The 18,184-nt window shown below is 38.3% G+C and overlaps 1 protein-coding gene across 4 annotated transcripts in view; it reads left to right on the forward strand.

Annotated features, from left to right (window-relative positions):
- The window catches only part of PACSIN2 (protein kinase C and casein kinase substrate in neurons 2), a 56,551-nt gene extending 44,593 nt beyond the window's left edge, over positions 1-11,958 (forward strand). For 2 of the 4 annotated variants that reach the window (XM_061359425.1, XM_061359442.1), the window contains 6 exons: positions 348-523; positions 2,413-2,533; positions 4,697-4,821; positions 5,542-5,658; positions 6,564-6,760; positions 10,125-11,958. In XM_061359425.1, coding sequence (XP_061215409.1) covers positions 348-523; positions 2,413-2,533; positions 4,697-4,821; positions 5,542-5,658; positions 6,564-6,760; positions 10,125-10,237 — 849 coding nt within the window. In that variant the 3' untranslated portion in view covers positions 10,238-11,958. The remainder of the gene's footprint in view (positions 1-347; positions 524-2,412; positions 2,534-4,696; positions 4,822-5,541; positions 5,659-6,563; positions 6,761-10,124) is intronic. The other 2 variants (XM_061359434.1, XM_061359448.1) reach the window with 2 other exon arrangements.
- Positions 11,959-18,184: the final 6,226 nt, after the last annotated feature.

Below are 18,184 nucleotides of genomic sequence, written 5' to 3' on the forward strand. Positions count from 1 at the left end.
AGATGACACTTGGGAGTTATTTGAAGAACTTTAAGTAAGCAATCTGTAACTTGAAAGACTGCCTGCTGACTTGCTCTGTGGATTCTTGGGTTTTTATCTTTAATATTACATTAACATTTGTCATGGTTTCTCCTAAAAAGCCAAGAAGAGGTTTAGAGCTTTATTGTAACTATTCTGCATTTTTGGTAAATAACTGTTATTGTGACCTAGCATAGGGACAGTGGTCATGAAAAGCAAATGCACTTTGGGAACTTCTGGTCTAAATCTTACCCATTACTACACTGGTAAGTCTGTTATGTAGGATAGTAATAAAATATATTGCTAACAGTTTGTTTTTCCACCCCTAGACAAAAGAGAAGTATGAAAAATCACTGAAAGAATTAGATAATGCTACTCCTCAGTATATGGAAAACATGGAGCAGGTATTTGAACAGTGTCAGCAGTTTGAGGAAAAACGTTTACGTTTCTTTCGGGAAGTGTTACTGGAAGTGCAGAAACATCTTGATTTGTCTAATGTTGCAAGGTAAAACTGCAAAACTTCAATATTAATGCTCAATAGTTTTCAATGAAAAGTAAGCCATGCTTCAAGTAGAGTTTGGAACCTGTTTGTTTCTAATGTGTTACAACAATTTGCTTGAAGTGTAAGTGAAAGAGCATAATTCTTTCTTTTGTCTAAGATCAGATTAGCATCTATCCCTAACATTTGCTAGTTTTATTTAACACAGTATTAAATGAACCAAGACCTCATTCTTGTTGCATTTTTACAATCAAACGTGTGCCAAAATCATTGCACAAAAGGATTCAGAGCTTAGGATCAGAAAATGTTGGATCAAAGATTGGAAAGGAGGGTTTTGAAGTATTATGTATCTGGCATGTTTATTGGAAAACAATCTAGAATTTGTTTGTGCGAGACAGCATGACCTTTGTAGTATAAACACATTTATTGTTAAAATATTAGACCTCCGTCTGAAGGAATTATCTTAACTAGGAGATAAATGTTAAAGATCTGTTGGTTGGCCATTGCTGAACTCTTCTCCATCTTAAGTTCAAAGTCTTCTCCATATGCTGTCATGTGTATAAAGCATATCTTGTATTTTATTCTTCCAAAGAACAAAAGCGTAGGACAAATCTCCAAAACAAAACAAAAAAATGTAGAACAAAACTCCAGAAAATAGCCTTGCCCTGTTTTCTACAGATGTAGATCTCCATTTTATTGTTGATTTAATTGATGGTGAGTGAGTCATTTGAAATGATTTATTCTCTCTCTAAAAATACAAGACTTTCTGTTGTTTAAATACATTCAAAGAGTCATGAACGGGGAGGGTGGGCACAGCCATACTGTATACATATTAAAGCAGTCAAGCAATATATAGAATCTGAGAAATTCGGAAATATGTTTTAAGAGAGTTTGACTCCTTGACATGTAGCACTAACGAATTCAAATTCTAAATTTGGAGTGACTTGGTTCTATACATCTAGAAGGATTTTCTCTGATTTCTCTAGCTTGAATAAAGGGTAGCGGTTCTGTGTCTCGTACTATAAGCTTTGGGGCTGTTGTGTTAAAACCTCTTTATACTCTGAACTCTGTGTTGCAGCATACTGGGAGGTTTTTTGTATAATACAGTTGTAATGAAATGCAATTGTATTTGTAGTCATTGTCTGTAGAACAAATGTGTCATGCATGGCTTAGGATCAGAGGATCAAAGTTTCATCTCCAGCATGACTTCTGTAAAATACTTTTTACTTATGAGAACTCAACTTCAATGAAAAACAATTAGACTAAGAGATAAGTAAAAGTAGTAAGGTTCTTTTTTATAATATTTGGTATTTGTCGACATAGCACAGTTAGTAAAATCAGAGAGTAGCTAAAATAATAAAAGCAGTTAGCAGATATTATACCTGCAAAGGAAAATTGTTTAACTCATTTAATTTCAAGTTTGAGATTTTTATTTTTATGGATTCATTGGATTAAAAAGGAGTTTTCTCAGAGTGCTAGGGGCTTATCACAAAAACAGTTTCTCCTGTCTTGTAGGCAATCTTTAAAATTCATAAAACTTCAAGATTAGCATTCAGTAATTTAAATACATTCTTATGTATATCCTACATTTAATGACAGCCAATGAAGTTACTTTATACAACAATCATAATTCTAAAGAATTGTCCACAGAATTCAAAAATCTGGCAAATAAGGGTTTTACGGTTTTGTGAACTTTCAGCAAGCTTACTGGTTGGGCTACTCCTTTTTTTGCAGGTCATTGATAGGTCTGTTAGTTTTAAAACGTCTGTCTTGCTATAAGCTTTTTGAATACTATCGTGAACTTTGAAATACGAACTTGTTTTTTTAAACCTGACTAGGGGATTTGGCGTGTTTCTAAATGTCATTCTAATTTTGAAGACAAATTTGTTTTGCAGTTACAAAAACATCTACCGTGAATTGGAACAGAATATCAAAACAGCAGATGCTGTTGAAGACTTGCGGTGGTTTAGAGCTAATCAAGGTCCAGGGATGTCAATGAACTGGCCTCAGTTTGAGGTAAGATCCCAGTACTTATAACCCAGATTTGTTTTGTCTATTTTTTTTCTCTTTGCTCTCTGTCATATTCTTTCTGGTGTAACAACTACATTCAAGCTTCTGGCAGTGAATGTTGTTGCTTTTACAAGCCATAGTAGTTTTCATTTCTTGATTTCCGTTGGGCTCTCCTTATCTCCCAGCTTTTTGAGGTTAATTATATCAGACACCTACTTAAAGGTAAAGGGGTAAAACAGAAAATTCCTATAGTGAGGTTTGTTTTTTTTTGTTGGGTTGTTTTTTTTTTAACCTAAAAACTTACTGAAGTAATGAGTATGCCATGGTTTATTTGATACACCCCTGACAGCTGTATGCGTTACCCTGTTTTACTTCTCCCCTTGGGTGTCAGTCTTCAGTTTGAATCTCCTTGCTGTTAGCAGATAATTACAGTGTAGGCAGCAAAGCCTGAAGTAAAAAAGTTTGAAATAAATACTTCAATCAGTCCTGAAAATTGGTATTTATAAATCTTAACTATTTTTTTCGATGTTGTTATATTAGAACAGCTTTAGCCAGTTGGTAATTTTACTGCTGAATGCCATCTTCAAAAGAAAGGAGTTGGTTTTTTTTAAGTAGTATTCTGCTAACTATTACAGGAAGGAAGTACCAAAATGTATCAGTGCAGAACTTGTTACCAGAGTATCACATAGCTGTAACTGAGATGAGTTTGTCTGACCGGAATCATGGGTTTAGTTGCAATAATTTCTAGGTTTAAATTAATGGAGCGGAAGCATCAGTTCTGGAGTGTTCACTGTTCCCTTATTAACCATAATGGAAAATAGCAGTTGGTTTTTAAAATACTGACCAACTTCAGTTTAGAAAGTTTGAGAAATAAAACTTGTAATATTACTGCAGAGTTGCTTTGCCCAAAACAGTTAATTCTGTGTGGGGGAATTACCATCCTTTTTTATAAACATTATAATTAAGAGATTAAATACTGTTACTGTGTTTCTAATCAAGTTGGTTTTTCTCATTTACATGCTACAAGGATGATGTAAGTAAAAAAACAAAACATGATCAAATGAATATAAAATTGCATTATAAACTGCAAATATGCTTAGGTCAGTGGTCTTTAAACTATGCTAACTCAGAAATCCAATATGTATTTGTACAAAGTTAAAATAATGAGGTATGTCTGAAAAGTTAGCCAGAAATCACTGAAGACTGACTGACTATGCTAGATGAATAAACCAATAGTAACAGCAACTTGCAAAACCTTAGTGTCCCATTAAGTATTAAAAATACGTATCTTAAATGGTATCTTTTGTATAGCAAACTATCTCTGGACTGTATGTTTTTTATTTTCAAGGCTTCTGAGATCAAACATGTCTAAGCATAGGGTATTTGCTTGAATCCAGTTTGTTCTCTGTTGGTTCCTGCTTTATATAAGTAGGCAGCTTAATTTGATTTGATAGGTAGAAGTTGTGTTTAGGCTTCATCATGCCTGTCTGTCTGCCTTCTGAAACATCTGAATGGCTCAGAACATCAAGGAGGAGATACTTTACAAATGCATCATGAGTTGTGTTGTCAACAGTTGTGTTGGTTTGAGCCTTAATTCTTATGGATGGCTTTTAAGGACAGTAAGTTTCACTAAATGTAGAATGAAGTAGCTTCAGGGCTCCAATCTTAGGGACAGGAGAAGTGATACAGAAGTTTAAAATTAGCTTCTTCATAGGTCATTCTTGGAGCACTTCTTGAGAAGTAAGCCCTGTTTTAAGTTAGGTTATAATACCTTCTTAAATTAAATGTAAGGTTTACCTTTTAAAGCCATGTCTTGGCTTTATTTAAAACAGTGAGCCCTCTCAGTACAACTTTTTAAGAGGTGCACTGGCCAACTCCTTTTATTTCCCCAGTTGTCTGCCAGATGTCTGGTATTCTAAGTCTTTTCAAGGTGTTCAGAATACTAAGCAGGGTAGTACAGGTAACATTGGGGTTTTGTGAGTGGCACAGATACTGCTTTGCATTTCTAGGGTAGGAACTAGATGAGAACTATAACTGAAACACTTAAAGTAACTTACCTTTTTCATATTGTGCTGTTATATGTATAAATCTATGTTCTGTAACTCAGTCTGAAAACTAAATGTGATCGTTCAATTAAATTTCTCAATCATGCTTTACGTTTATTGACAGGAGTGGTCTGCAGATCTGAATCGCACTCTCAGTAGAAGAGAAAAAAAGAAGGCTTCTGATGGGGTGACTCTAACTGGTATTAATCAGACAGGAGATCAAGTTTCACAGCCTAACAAACATAGCAGGTATTTAATATTTTCATGCCTAAAAAGACTAATTGGAAAGGATTGTTATCTTCAAGTACACTAAGCTCTATAGGATCAAAGTCACTGTCCAACCAAGTGTTAGTTATTTGTGATGTGATTCTGCAGGTTATAAAACATTTTTTGAATTATTCTCCACTTTACAGTTCTCTTTAATTAAGAAGAGCAAAGAGTAATTAAAAGAGCTCAAACTGAATGAGAAACTGAACTTTCTGTAGCTAATCTGGTAGTTAAGTCTGTTGCTCTCTTTCCATCTCTAGAAATGACAATTAAACTTTGAAATCTTAGAATCACAGAATCCACAACGTTAGAAAAGACCTTTAAGATCTTGGATTGCAAAACATGTAGTCGCTTCAGTATTTAGGATGTGATTAATATAAAATTGTTAATACCAATTGCTGTAGAAAGAAATGTAACTGGCTAGAAAAATCACACTGCCTTTTATTGCAGGCAGTAGGAAAAAGAAATTATGGTCCATGAAGGATATTGTAATTCTGGAGAAATGTATCGTGTGTGAGATTTTGTGAACTTCCTTGAGTCTTAAGCTGTCCTTGATAGATATTTGGGTTTCTGTTTGGTTACGGTTTTGGTTTTTGCCTGGAGAAAGGGGTCTGGTAAGAAACTGCATAGTGGGACACCAATGTCAGTGTTCTACTCTAAAACAGATAGGGTCACCATAATGCTCTTTCTTTTCCAAATTAGCAGTCTTAGTGTCCAGAGTAACACAGTGCAGTCAGTACAATCAAGTTACAATCCCTTTGAAGATGAAGAAGATACTGGGAGTACTGTCAGTGAAAAGGAGGACAATAAGATCAAAAAGTTGGTGAAATGTTGTTTTTTTAATTGTTTCACACTTGCACTTTCTCTATCCAGGGTTTTCTGTTTTGGTTTCTGTAACACTGCTGGTCAGTGCATGAAGTCCTTTTAAGCGGTTATGTAAGCAACACTGTAACCTAACTTGTCTTTCCTAACAGATGCCATATCTGTTGCCTTGATCTATGGTTTGAAACTGCTGGGGTTAATGGCAGTTGCTAACAGAACTGCTGCTGCTTTTTTTCCTTCCTTTACCAGTCCTGTAAACTGTTAAAACCAACAGGTTTTTGTACTGCAACTACTTCTGGAGCTTTACTGCTCTGTCTGTTCTTGCTGTATAAATCTGCTTTTACGGTTGCTTTCTTTTTGTTTAGGACCTTCTCAAACAGCTGCCTGTTACTTCAGTGTACACGCTGGGGGTGTCATACCACTCTCTTAAATGGCATGTGCATGCTCAACACTGAACTTTTGTTTAAATGATCAAGTTGTTGCAGTGTAATGAAGTTCTCTATTGGTGGATTGCAACATGCAAAAAGCGTTGAAGGCTACTGTAGAGGTGCATAGAGACGTGGGAGGCAGGTTCTGCAAAGCAATTTAAATGTCTTATCCTAAACCAGATAATAGATTATTCCTGTCATCTAGTACCTGCATACCTTTAACCTTCTAGAGTAAATAATCCTGTTGATTGCACAGGCTGCTTGGTAGAGAAGGTTTTGGAGTTCATGGGGAGGTTGTCTTTGATACCTTTTTTAATTTTGCCTTTTTCTAACTTTGTAAATGTATTGCAAGAATGCTGCTGCTTTTCTGCCTTAGAGTGGAGGTTAAGCTTAACTAGGGGAACTCGTATCTTGGTGGTATTTCTAGTCTCCTATTTTAAGAGCAAAAAAGAATAATTGAAAATCTGTTTTCAGCGTTAGCAGCTATGAGAAAAACCAAGGCTACCCTACAGATTGGTCTGATGAGGAGTCCAACAATCCCTTCTCTTCCACTGATGCAAATGGAGACACTAATCCGTTTGATGAAGATACCTCTCCTGCAATGGAAGTGAGAGTACGTGCACTCTATGACTATGAGGGCCAAGAGCAAGATGAGCTCAGCTTCAAAGCTGGTGAGTTTACAGCATTCACTTAAATCATCCCCACCCCCCCTCTTTCTCCTTTTTGATAAATACTTTTTCTCTTCAGCTTTTATTTTCTGAAGTGGTACCTGTCCTCTGAATGTGCAACTTGCAATATCCTACTTAAGCCTCCCCCCTCCCAATAGTGCTGCTTAGTATCCCCCATTCAGAAGCACTGATTTCCGATCTGTTTGGAATGTGTTTGGATGCATCTGTTTGAGATATTCTTACAGTTCTACATTAAACAAAATGAGTTGCCGAACTAATAGAATCCTATCTTCTCCTTTTCTTTCTTGATGACAGGAACAGCTGCTGCTTTTAGCTGTCTAGAAATGTTAACCCAACTTTATAATGCTGTTGTTTTTAAAGGAAAAGACACAGCAGTTAATTTTAAAACAATATCTGATCAACTGATTTTTTTTTTTTCTGTTTAAACTGGAAGCATCCCTTTTTTGGCCTCCAGCTTCCTACAGTGCCAACTTTTTAAGGTTCAATACTTAACCATGGACAGATAACTTTTTCCTTTCTTTCCACCCCCCTCAGTAAATGTTAAGCTCAGTAGCTCTTTTTACCTGTTTTCATCTTATATTAGGCTACACTTACTAGACATCTTCCTTTTAGGATGTTGTATTTCCCTTGAGCCATATACCCTTTACCTTTTTTACCTTACTGCTATAGGAGAACAGAATAGAGGCAACTGACAGGAGACACACATGCCACAGTATTTGACACATACGAAGTTGGCACAAGGGCATGATGGCTGCATGCCCTGGATGCTTGGATGCCCTCCAGTTTGCCTGGGCTAGCACTGCCAGCTGCTGTGCACGGGCAGCTTCCTCAGCCCCCAAAGTGGGAAACTTCGTTTTTCATGATCCGGCCAGCCCGTATGCAGCACCCTCTAGTGATGAAAGGTGAAATCTATGCCGTGATTATGCCTTCAAGCTCTAATTTCAGTCAGTTGTTCTTCTGTCTTGCTCGGAACCACACATTAAAACTTTACCGACCAGGAATTCCAGAACAAGATTGCATGTGAGCAGTTTAGCAAAAGCAAACAGAACTTCACCATCTACTATGAGTCTTGGATGTTACAGCTGAAAGTTAATAGCCAATGATGTACCTGATCAAGAACTGCCAGGCTTCTATTCTGCTTATGGAGCAAGCTGGTGCTCACAGCAGTGTTTTTTCAGGGCCTATTATAAATGCAGTTTGTGTGGTTTAAACTAAAAAGCCCCACAACTCAGGTGTTGGTGCTCCTGCCTTCCACTCGCCTCCCTCCTTTTTCAGTAGTGAAATCTCTAGCCATTTGACTTTTCTTCTTTGTAGATAACTGTAGGCTCCCAGAGAGGGGCAGTGAGTTGGTTTGTCCATTAACTGTGCTGAATTCTGCCCTGACACGACAGTAGTAAGCAAACATCTGGAGCTTTCTTTGGAACGCAGCTAAGTTTGTTCTTCATTCTGTAGCCTTTAATGCTTCTTTTCCTTAGCAGGGGATGGAAGTATGCTAATCCTTTTGAAATACATGTATTGTGCCTGTAAAGCAAGAGGGTGGCATTCCAAGGGTTTACAGTAACAAGCCTTTCAGTAGCAAAATTATGCAGTGTTTATACACAGAGATGTACTGGTTAAATACAAAGTTAGCTTTCTGGTGCTTTAGTACCAGCTGTGTGACTTTGCATCAAACTGTTTGAACCGAGTGGTTCTCTGAGTGAAGTCTGTAAAACTGAAGTACATGGAGTATGAACTCTGAGATGTACGTATGCTTAATTTAAAATAGCTTAATTTGAAGGAAGAGCATTAAAGTACGTTGTAACACCAAATTACATGATTGTATCACTCGTAGGGAAGGGATGACATGCTAGGCTAAGAATCCACTTACAGAAACTGAATTATAGAATGGCTGCAGTAAAACTTAGTTTTGAGGCAGAAGTATTAGTGTGACTAGGTTTACACTGAACTTAAAAAGCCTAAGGAAAAAAAAACCTCACCAGGTCATGCAGGAGCCAATTTAAAATGTATTCATGCCTGTGCTCCTATGTAGACTACGTGTAGACTCCTAAGCAGCTGTCAACAGAGGATTAATGCATTTTAGGGATTGGTTTAAATGTACATGGATATTCTCAGATAGGATTTCCTTGGGTATTCAAAGAATCTGCCTGCAAAGCTTTTGTGATCACTTCTGGGTGCATGCTGTAGAAATATATTCTGCATAGTGTCCATTGAATGTACTTTAATACATGAAATTCCTTGTTATTAGTGGAATACTTTATACATCTTTTGGTGATTTGTTCTGCCTCCTTTTTTTTTTTTTTTTTTGCCTTTCTTTCCTTTTCTTGGCAAATGACTGTGGGAGGCTTATAAAGAGGAAGAGTAACTTTGTTTATTCCTATCTTATGAGAGCTTTTATAATCATGTAACAGGATGGGATGCAACCATCTACTAGATGTGCATCTCACCCTACTGTGTCTCTGTCTTTGAGAATGAATAGCTACAGTAAATGTAGTCCATGCAGTGTTGCCAAAATGTGTTATTGTATATTTATTTATACAATAAGTAAACGTCTTTATTGCAGTTGTTAGACTGTTTTCTGTAACTGTTGTACAGATGCTTAAAAGTGGTAATAGTTTCATAGACCTCCAAGATCAGTGAGCTTCCAAGCCTTAGCTGCTACTACATGTGCAACTGCATTGGGGCTTACTGTTAATGCAGTGTGTCTTTTTGATAGTCTGGTTTTGCTCTGCATTAACATACACTTCATAGAAGTAGAGGGAATGCTTGGCACTGTACACTCTCTCGTTCTGCCACACTAGAAATAGTGGTAAAATGTCTCCATAAGCTAAGTACAGCCTGCAGTGCCAAACACTTTCCTAATGTTCTTCTATTAGCTCTCTGGTGAACTTAGAAACTGGAGGAGATGAGGCTTTAACTTTTTTATCTAACAGAGGAGCTATGGGAGATTGATATCTTGCAAGGATTTAATGTGAAGCTTGTCCATTTCTACCAAATAATTTATAGTCCTTAGGCTAATTCATGTTGTTCTAAATGATACCAAGACTGTATATTTATTGCCATTTGGGATTGCATTGTGGTTAGTAATATCTTCAGCATGTATTTCCTACTGCTAACTAAGATGAAACACGAATCAGTTTATCTAGGGGAAAAATTTGACACAAATAAGTTGTACATGAAGAAATAATTATTACTAAGTGTGGTCTCTTTTGCCTGGCTGAAGTGGACATTCATTTGCTCATATACAGCATCTTGGTGTCTGCAGTAGACATGCAGATAACTGTCATATTACCTACCTGTTATTACTGAAAAGGTTACAGTTTATTAACAATGCTCCTTCTTTTTTCAGGGGATGAGTTAACTAAAATGGAGAATGAAGATGAGCAGGGTTGGTGCAAAGGACGCCTGGACAACGGACAAGTTGGCTTATACCCAGCAAACTATGTAGAACCAATCCAGTGACAAAGGACAGCTCTAATACAGAAGTGTTACAAAAGCTCATAGGCTTGTACAGTACATATTTAAAGTAAGAGGAAGCTGAATGATGTATAGAGTGTATATATTTTAATGAAAAGGCAAGAGCTTGATGCCGAAATCATGGTGATTTAAAGACAAAAGTTTGAACTTTGATACTGGTTTCACAGCTTGTGCACAATGCAAAGGAGAGTGGTTAGGTTGAAAAAATACTATGATAGGAAATATATTTTTAAGCTTTTTCTTCCCATGTGGTCTCTTATTGTGAATCCTAAACATTTTTGCATTTCTATGCTTGTGCCTCATCCTACCCTAGGTATGTGGCTTACGCTCACTTTTGTTTAATCAGTTATTTTAAGTGACCTTCAGTAACTTGCAACTTGAATTTTAAAGATTATTATAGTTAATTTTCTATTTGTTCTTAGCGATGTCTGAAAGATGCAGTATTTTTTTATTTAAATGCTATGTAGTTAAGCACCTTTTTTGTATGCTTGGATTTATCAATCAATACTTAAATTATGACATAGATTTAGTCACCAGTTGACTGAATGAAAACTCCTTCCATGTTATAGTAATCTTTCTATCTTGTCAGCATGGCTTGAAGTTGTAAAATATTGTAATAAATATCTGTTACAGAAGGTTATTTGTAGCAGAGCTATCTGCAGGTGTCATGGGTTGGGATTCTATTATGAATGTTGTTTACGTGGTTTGACGTTTAAACTAAGAGTTTTCCATCTAGACCTTAAATGGCACTCAGAAAAAAGATAAATTATATGTAAGCCCCAGAATAGTAGGTATTTCCTGCACATGTTTGCAGGGAAAAAAGATGATCTCCTTTAAACTGCTAATGATTTTTGGGTGATTTGAAATGTTAAATCTGTGAAGGCTAATTTTTTTTGAACAGAGAAGACTGTAAAATATATGAAATGCTTTTTATTAAGAGCCTATCTATGTTGTGTATATGTACATATAATTTGATATTCCAAAATATAAAGAGCATGGCTATTAGTTATCAAGCCTTTTTTTGTCAATAAGATTTAGACTGTTTTAAGAGTTTAAATTATAGGTATATTTAAATCTGCTTTCCTGCCATATTCATTACTGTACCATAGACAAAGTATTCTGTGATTAGATTTTCAGAAGTACAGTAAATACACTAACATACTCAAAATCAGTATTTGTGGATAAATCTATGGGTCAAAATATAAACTAGCTTTAGTCCTTACATGGATTATTGTAGCAGAACACTGTAAAATCTACATTTGTTTGCAGTTACAGCTCGGCCATCTGTAATTGTGTCAAATAGTATGCATTTGTTACATTTAAACTGGGTTGTAAAATTACAGCAGATTTGTGTTTAAAAAAAAGAAAACAAAAACCCAAGTATCAGGTAAGTAGATATATTCTATGTTAGGAAGCTACACTGTTATGAAGCTAACAGATCTGTTTTGAGGTAACTATAAAACACTGTTGGTAGTCTTGGATTTTATTGTTTGCTTTTGAGCTTATAGATATATTTTGTCGTCATTTTTCAATGAACCAAAATGTGCAAGCTTAGAAAGTGGATGTTATGTATATGTCTGTCAAGGAAAACTTACCAACATAATTGTTCATCCACAAGACGGTTACTAAAATTGTCAGGAATTATTGGTTTGGGTCTCTGTATTGCAAAATATTTTAGAAAACAATAAAATCTGTTATCTCTTAAATACACAGAATGCACCTTTTACTATTTCAGTGTACATGAAATGGTCTTATGAATCAAATGATCTCTGCGGTTTATGGCAGTTCAAGGTGACAAAATCTGCATTGTCTAAGCAGGCCATAAAGAGAAGTATTATATCAGTGGCATTGTGCTATTGTTAACAAAAAAGGGGAGGTGCAGTCAGTGCACTGGGCAAGGGGCTCTTGGCAAGACACTGAAGCATAACTCTTTATGGAAAGAGAGACCACATCTTTTATGTGTATGCAGAATCTATCACGATGCTGCTTTTGGTGGTATAATAAATCTGGTAGAACTTGGGTGAGCAGTTAAGCTATTTATAGCATCTGAATATTTTCTTCCTTTTGCAAGTTGTCTTGTTGACTGGCAGTGATTGATGTAGTAGTGTTTGTGATGGCTAGCTGAAAGTTGCATTTCGTCTTTCTCATCAATTCTGCATCTTTTAATATAAACAAAGTACCAGTTCCTTATGCTGGATGTCCAGTTTGGTCAGCACACCATAGAATCCAAGTGGGAGGGACCAAGGGAGGTCTTTGGTCTGGTTTCCTATTTAAAGCACAGTCAGCTCTGCATTCAGACCAGCTTGCTCAGGCCTTTGAGCTAGTCTGGAAAACTTCCAAAGTCTGATTTCATAACCTCTCTGTTCAAACTCTTACAATGCTTAATGATAATATTTTTCCCCTTTTAATTTGTGGTTAGGACCTGCCGTATTGCAGTTGATGACTATTGTGTGTCATTCTGCTACGCTTGGATAGAGCCTGGCTCTGTGTTTGGTAGCCTCCTTGTAGGTGCCGGAAGGCTGCTGATGGGACCCCCAAACTAATATCTTCTCCAGGCTGAACAAGCCCTGTTCCCTCAGCCTCTCCTCACAGAGCAAGTGCTCCATCCCCTGACGTCCCTCCACTGCTCCTGCTCAAGTTTATCAGGCTCTTGTACTGAGCGCGGGGGTAGACGGGAGGGTGTCTGAAAGTGGACAAAGTCTTCCATAATGCTGAGTAGCAGAAGCTAATGGCAAATTTATAAAACATTTTAAAAATAGTAAAGTATTTTTACACTGCTGCTGACAAAGTATAAGCAATAGGCTATTTAAAGTGTTTTGATACTCTTACTAAACTTCACTTAAATGGGAACTTTGGGAAACAGAATTAAGCTTGGCCAAATGAAAACAACTAGTTTCATCCTCATTTTGAATGGACAGCTGAATTCAATTGAAAATTTTGCTTCAAGAACATAAATGTTATCTCATATGTAGTATATGGAGTTTGAATATACTCATCATAGCCAAAATTAGAATGGGAATGCAGGGGACATCTGGAGGCTACTTAGTGCAGCCAGGTTGCACTCAAAGCACCTCAAAGCAGGTCCAATTACAGCAGGTTGTTGAGGGCTTGTCCAGCTGAGTCTTGAACATCTCTGAGGAAGAGGAGTCCACCATCTGTCTAAGAAACCTGTTTTAATGGTTCCTTGCTTTCATTGTGAGGAATTTTTTTTCTTACATGCATCGGAATTTCTCACATTTCCTCTTGCACTTAGCTTGTACACCTCAGAGTTTGATACCATCTTCACACTTTTCCAATTAGGTAGCTTTAACCTGGTGGCTATACTCTTTGCTTATACAACCTGGTGTGCCGTGGGCCACCTCTACTGTAAGCACATGCTCCTGATTCATGTCGTTCACTCGGATACTCTGGTCTTTTTATGGAGAGCTTCTTTTTATCCTATCAGCATCTGGCCTTTCCTGCTGCATTGGAGTAGCTCTGCAGGTATAGGACACTGCATTTGCCTTTGAGGCTCATTTTTGCATTCTGCATTTGTTCGTGAGGTTCTTGTCATCCTGTTTCTCAAGAGTTGATCTCCCACTGAGCAGTGGCCCTCTATAATTTGGTATCATCTGCAGGCTGTTGAGAGTGTGTTTTGTCCACCATCCAGGTTAGAAAGGCATTAAGTACATCCACCTTGCCATGACCTCCTTGCAGGTAGTTGTAGAGGGCAATATGGTCTCCCCCAAGTCCCCTTTTCTCTCAGGACCCAGCATTAAGCCTTGTTGAACATCACACAACCTTCAGCTCATCCATCTATCCTGTCGAGATCCCTCTGCAGAGCCTTCCCTACATCAACACTCCTGCCCAACTTGGTGTCATCTGCACACTTGCTGAGGGTGCACTCGATCCCCTCATCCAGATCATTGATAAAGATATTAAACAGAACCAGTCACATCGCTTGTGACCAGCTGCCAACTGGAGTTAACTACATTTGCCACAGTGATACCTGCAGTGATCACTGAATGAATTAGGTGCTTTGTCTTTTTAGTGTAAAATTGGTACTTGCCAGTAATTGATAGCATTGATGAATTTATCTCGTTAAGATGGAATATCAAGAGAATCTTTTCAGGAAAATAAGAGGCTGTTTTTATTAGAGAAGGTGTGCATAATACAAAGTAACACTAAAATTCCCTGTAGATCGTTATTTCTGAGGCTGAAACCTTGACACAAAGATGCTGAACGCACTCCCCAAACTGCCCTCTTGCTTTGCTTGAAAGCTACATGTACCTACGTACGTCTGAAAGTTTTACTGCACAACTGGCCACATTTCAAAAGGTGTAACCTCATCTCTGAGAACGACTATAGTAGGTCAGACTAGTGGGTGCCTTGGGAAGAGTGTAAGAACACGTAGTGATATTTTAAACATATTATTTTCAGCTTTCAAAAAAATCTGTGTTGGTCCTATGAAATGAGAAAAAAAAATGTAGTTCTTTCCTCATAATTTTGGAAGTTCAGTTCACTGAACACCACACTATTGTTCATACAGGTCTAAATGAGTACTGCAGAAAAGAGAACCCATGATCAATTCCAGAAAGGGAACCAATAATGTTCATTCTTAATAGCAGCTACTTCTGACCCCATTAGAGAAGTTCAGACTGTATTTTTATTTGGCATTTGATGTTTGAAATTCCCTTGTTGCTTTATCTAGGCAATCAGTACTGTACCAGATCCTTTTGCAGCTATTTTCCACTTCTGTGATCATAAGTTATTTAATAGCAACAAACTGCCAGCTTTCTACTCACTGGTTTTGTAGATAAATATTCAAATCTGCAAGTCCATGCATGAATCCCTTTGGGGGACACACTGGTAATCTCTCACTTTTTATTACTGTAGTCAGTAACTGATTTATGAAATGACCAGTTATTTCACAGCAGTTTACTTCAGCTTTTATGAGGGACATCAGCAAGAACCTTTTGAAAATCCAACTCTCCAGTCACCTCACCTGGATCACCTTTCTTCATGACCTGTGAAATCTCCAACTCTGTGAGGTAAACAACCATATCAGTTGCGAAGTACTACAACAATAGATATTTCTAGAATCCCTGTGCAGAAAACACTGAAATCTGATTGCCCTGCTGTCAATGAAATGCTGTCATGCAGCAAATACAGGTGGGGTTTGCAATGGGATGCTACTTCTAGCTGTAGCTTGGCAAGTGCCTTGTGTTGCTAATACAAGTGGCTTACCTAAGCACAGTAAGGATTGAGTGTGCAGCAGGAATGTAAATTCCAGCATAGTAACTTCTTGGCTTTGTATTGAGCAATGTTTTTGAGATGTAGGCTGCTTTCAAGAATGGAAAGCTCCAAGAAACCTCCCCTGTTAGAAGTGGTTATGCTTCTTGATGTTATCAGTACAAACAATGTGTTAGTACTAAGTAAAAATGTATTACTGATGTGTTGAACTGGTTTCAACTAGGTTTTGATGTAACTACTAAATTTCATTTCCATATGGTGGGAGTAGACATTTGGGTGCTTGATCTTTCTGTTCTAGAGATTTTCAGTGTAGATTATTTGTACTGGAATGATACATGTCTGGGACTGTGTTGGGTCTTTGAGGATATCATTTGCAGAGAGAGGCTGGCCTGAAACTTTGAGCTACAACTGTCATGAGGTGACATATTTTCATTATGCACAATATAGTTGTGAGCAGCGACAAATTGTTCAGTGTGACCAAGTTTTGCAAAGGGCATCAAGTACACTTTATACTTAAATACCTCTGGCCCTAAGGGAACCTTTGGCACTGGGAGGGTAATGAAGCTGTAGCTTTCATGAATCACTGAATGGTTTGGATTGTAAGGAACCTTAAGATCACCCAGTTTCAAGCCCTTACCATGGTCAAGGACACCTTCCACTAGACCTGGTTGCTCAAAGCCTCATCCAGCCTGGCCTTGACCAGGTTGCTCAAAGCCTCATCCAGCCTGGCTTTGATCAGGTTGCTCAAAGCCTCATCCAGCCTGGCCTTGAACACTGCCAGGGATGGGGCAGCTACATCTCTGGGCAACCCATTCCAGTGCCTCACCACCCTAACAGGGAAGAACTTCTTCCCAATGTGTAATCTAAGTCTACCCTCTGTCAGTTTAAAGCTGTTTTCCCATGTCCTATCGCTATATGCTGTTGTAAAAAGTCCTCTCCACATTTCTTGTAGCCTCTTCAGGTACTGGAAGCTGCTCTAAGGTCTACCTGGATCCTTCTCTGCTCCAGGCTGAGCAAGCCCAACTTCCTCTGCTTGTTTCCATATGAGAGGTGCTCCAGGCCTTGGAGCATCTTCATGGGCTTCTCTGGACTTGCTTGAACAGGTCCATGTCTTTATGTTGGGGGCCCCAGAGCTGAATGCAGAACTGGAGGGGTGTCTCATCAGAGCAGAAGGGGATAATCACGTCCCTTGATCTGCTGGTCACACTCCTTTTGATGTGGCTCAGCACATGGTTGGCTTTCCAGGCTGCAAGCAGGTCATGTTCAGCTTCTCATCAGCCAGCATTCCCAAGTCCTCAGGGCTGCTCTCAGTCCACTCTCTGCCTAGCCTGTAGTTGTGCTTGCCAGAATCTTCCCTCCATATCAAATTGGAACTCCCTTCTGGTTTGTTAGTAAGATCCCTTGGTTTTTTATTTGCAAATTGGCAACACCCAATGTCATATTCTGGCATGCTGGCAGTGAGTCACCCTGCATCTGCACCTCATTAGAGAACTTGTAAAACACACAGCAGTTCCAGGGAATGTTGTACTTGCCAGGCACTTGTTTCTGAGTGCACCTATAGCAGCCTACTTCTGTGTATATCTTTTTCAGACCAGCTGTCATGGAAGTAATTTTTAACTGATTCTGTGTGCACTGGGAATACAAATATGTGTATTTTGGACATTCTTAGAAACCACTAGGTAAGGTGTGATACTACTACACCGAGGCATGACTGACAAAGCAAAGTTGTGGTCCACTTTGTCTCCACTGCTGCTATTCTCTTTCTATGCCTTCCCTCTTTCTGCAATCCACTCAAACCACCAATGTGCTGAAGAACAAGAGGCCCGCTTCTATTTCCTGGAAACATTCCGTCACCTTTCAGGGCTGATTATGATGGTTTCCATTATTTAGATTCAAGATTGCTTCTCCTCTGGGGATAGGCAATATCACCATTAGTGGGGTAGAGTAGGATATGGAGGCTACTTTCAAAATTTCTCGAAGAAATCAGCATTCTTTCTCAGTGACAAAGAAAATGTCAGCACACCATGGTGTGGATATTGGAACCAGGGAAGGAAAGTATGTTCCTTGGACAGGTTTTTTTTTGTCAAGATGAAAATCTGTTGAGGATCGAGGACATAAGCCATGTTTGGCCACGTGACTCCGTCTTGCTCATGGTGCTGGTCTTTGAGTAAGGACTTGCACAGCATGTAATGGCTGCTCACCAAAGCAGAGTATACTCCAGTGCTCAGTCTATAAATACCCTTGCAAGTAAGTTTTGTTGTCTTTTTGCAGGGTTTTCTTTATTATTATTATTACTATTTTACTCAATGTACAGAACAGCCAGTAAATTACAAGTACTGCCTTTTCCCTGATGGAGATGGATCAGCTTATCCCTTGCTTCTACTGTTATCTCCTTTCGCTATAATACCTTTCTCCCACAACCTACATGCTCCTCTAAGATTGCCTCTAACAGCACCTGCTTACCTCCCTCAGGTTTATAAGCATGTGCTAAATGTTTTTCTCCCATCTTGTCTAGAACTCATGTCTGAGCAGCTGAACTTGCAGTCTGCAACAGGAATCTGTCTAGTATGCACATTCACATAGCTGAATTGCAAAATATGGCCTTAGGATAGAGGCACTGCTTGAGACCAGGTAGGAACAGTGCAGTGTGGTTTTAAACGCTATCAAGGCTGATACACTTCTTACTGCCTGAATGGAGGC

Source organism: Neopsephotus bourkii, unplaced genomic scaffold, assembly GCF_033783945.1.
Source record: "Neopsephotus bourkii isolate Nb327-2 ecotype Australia unplaced genomic scaffold, CSIRO-AGI_Nbou_v1 NB_107, whole genome shotgun sequence".
Lineage (NCBI taxonomy): Eukaryota > Metazoa > Chordata > Aves > Psittaciformes > Psittacidae > Neopsephotus > Neopsephotus bourkii.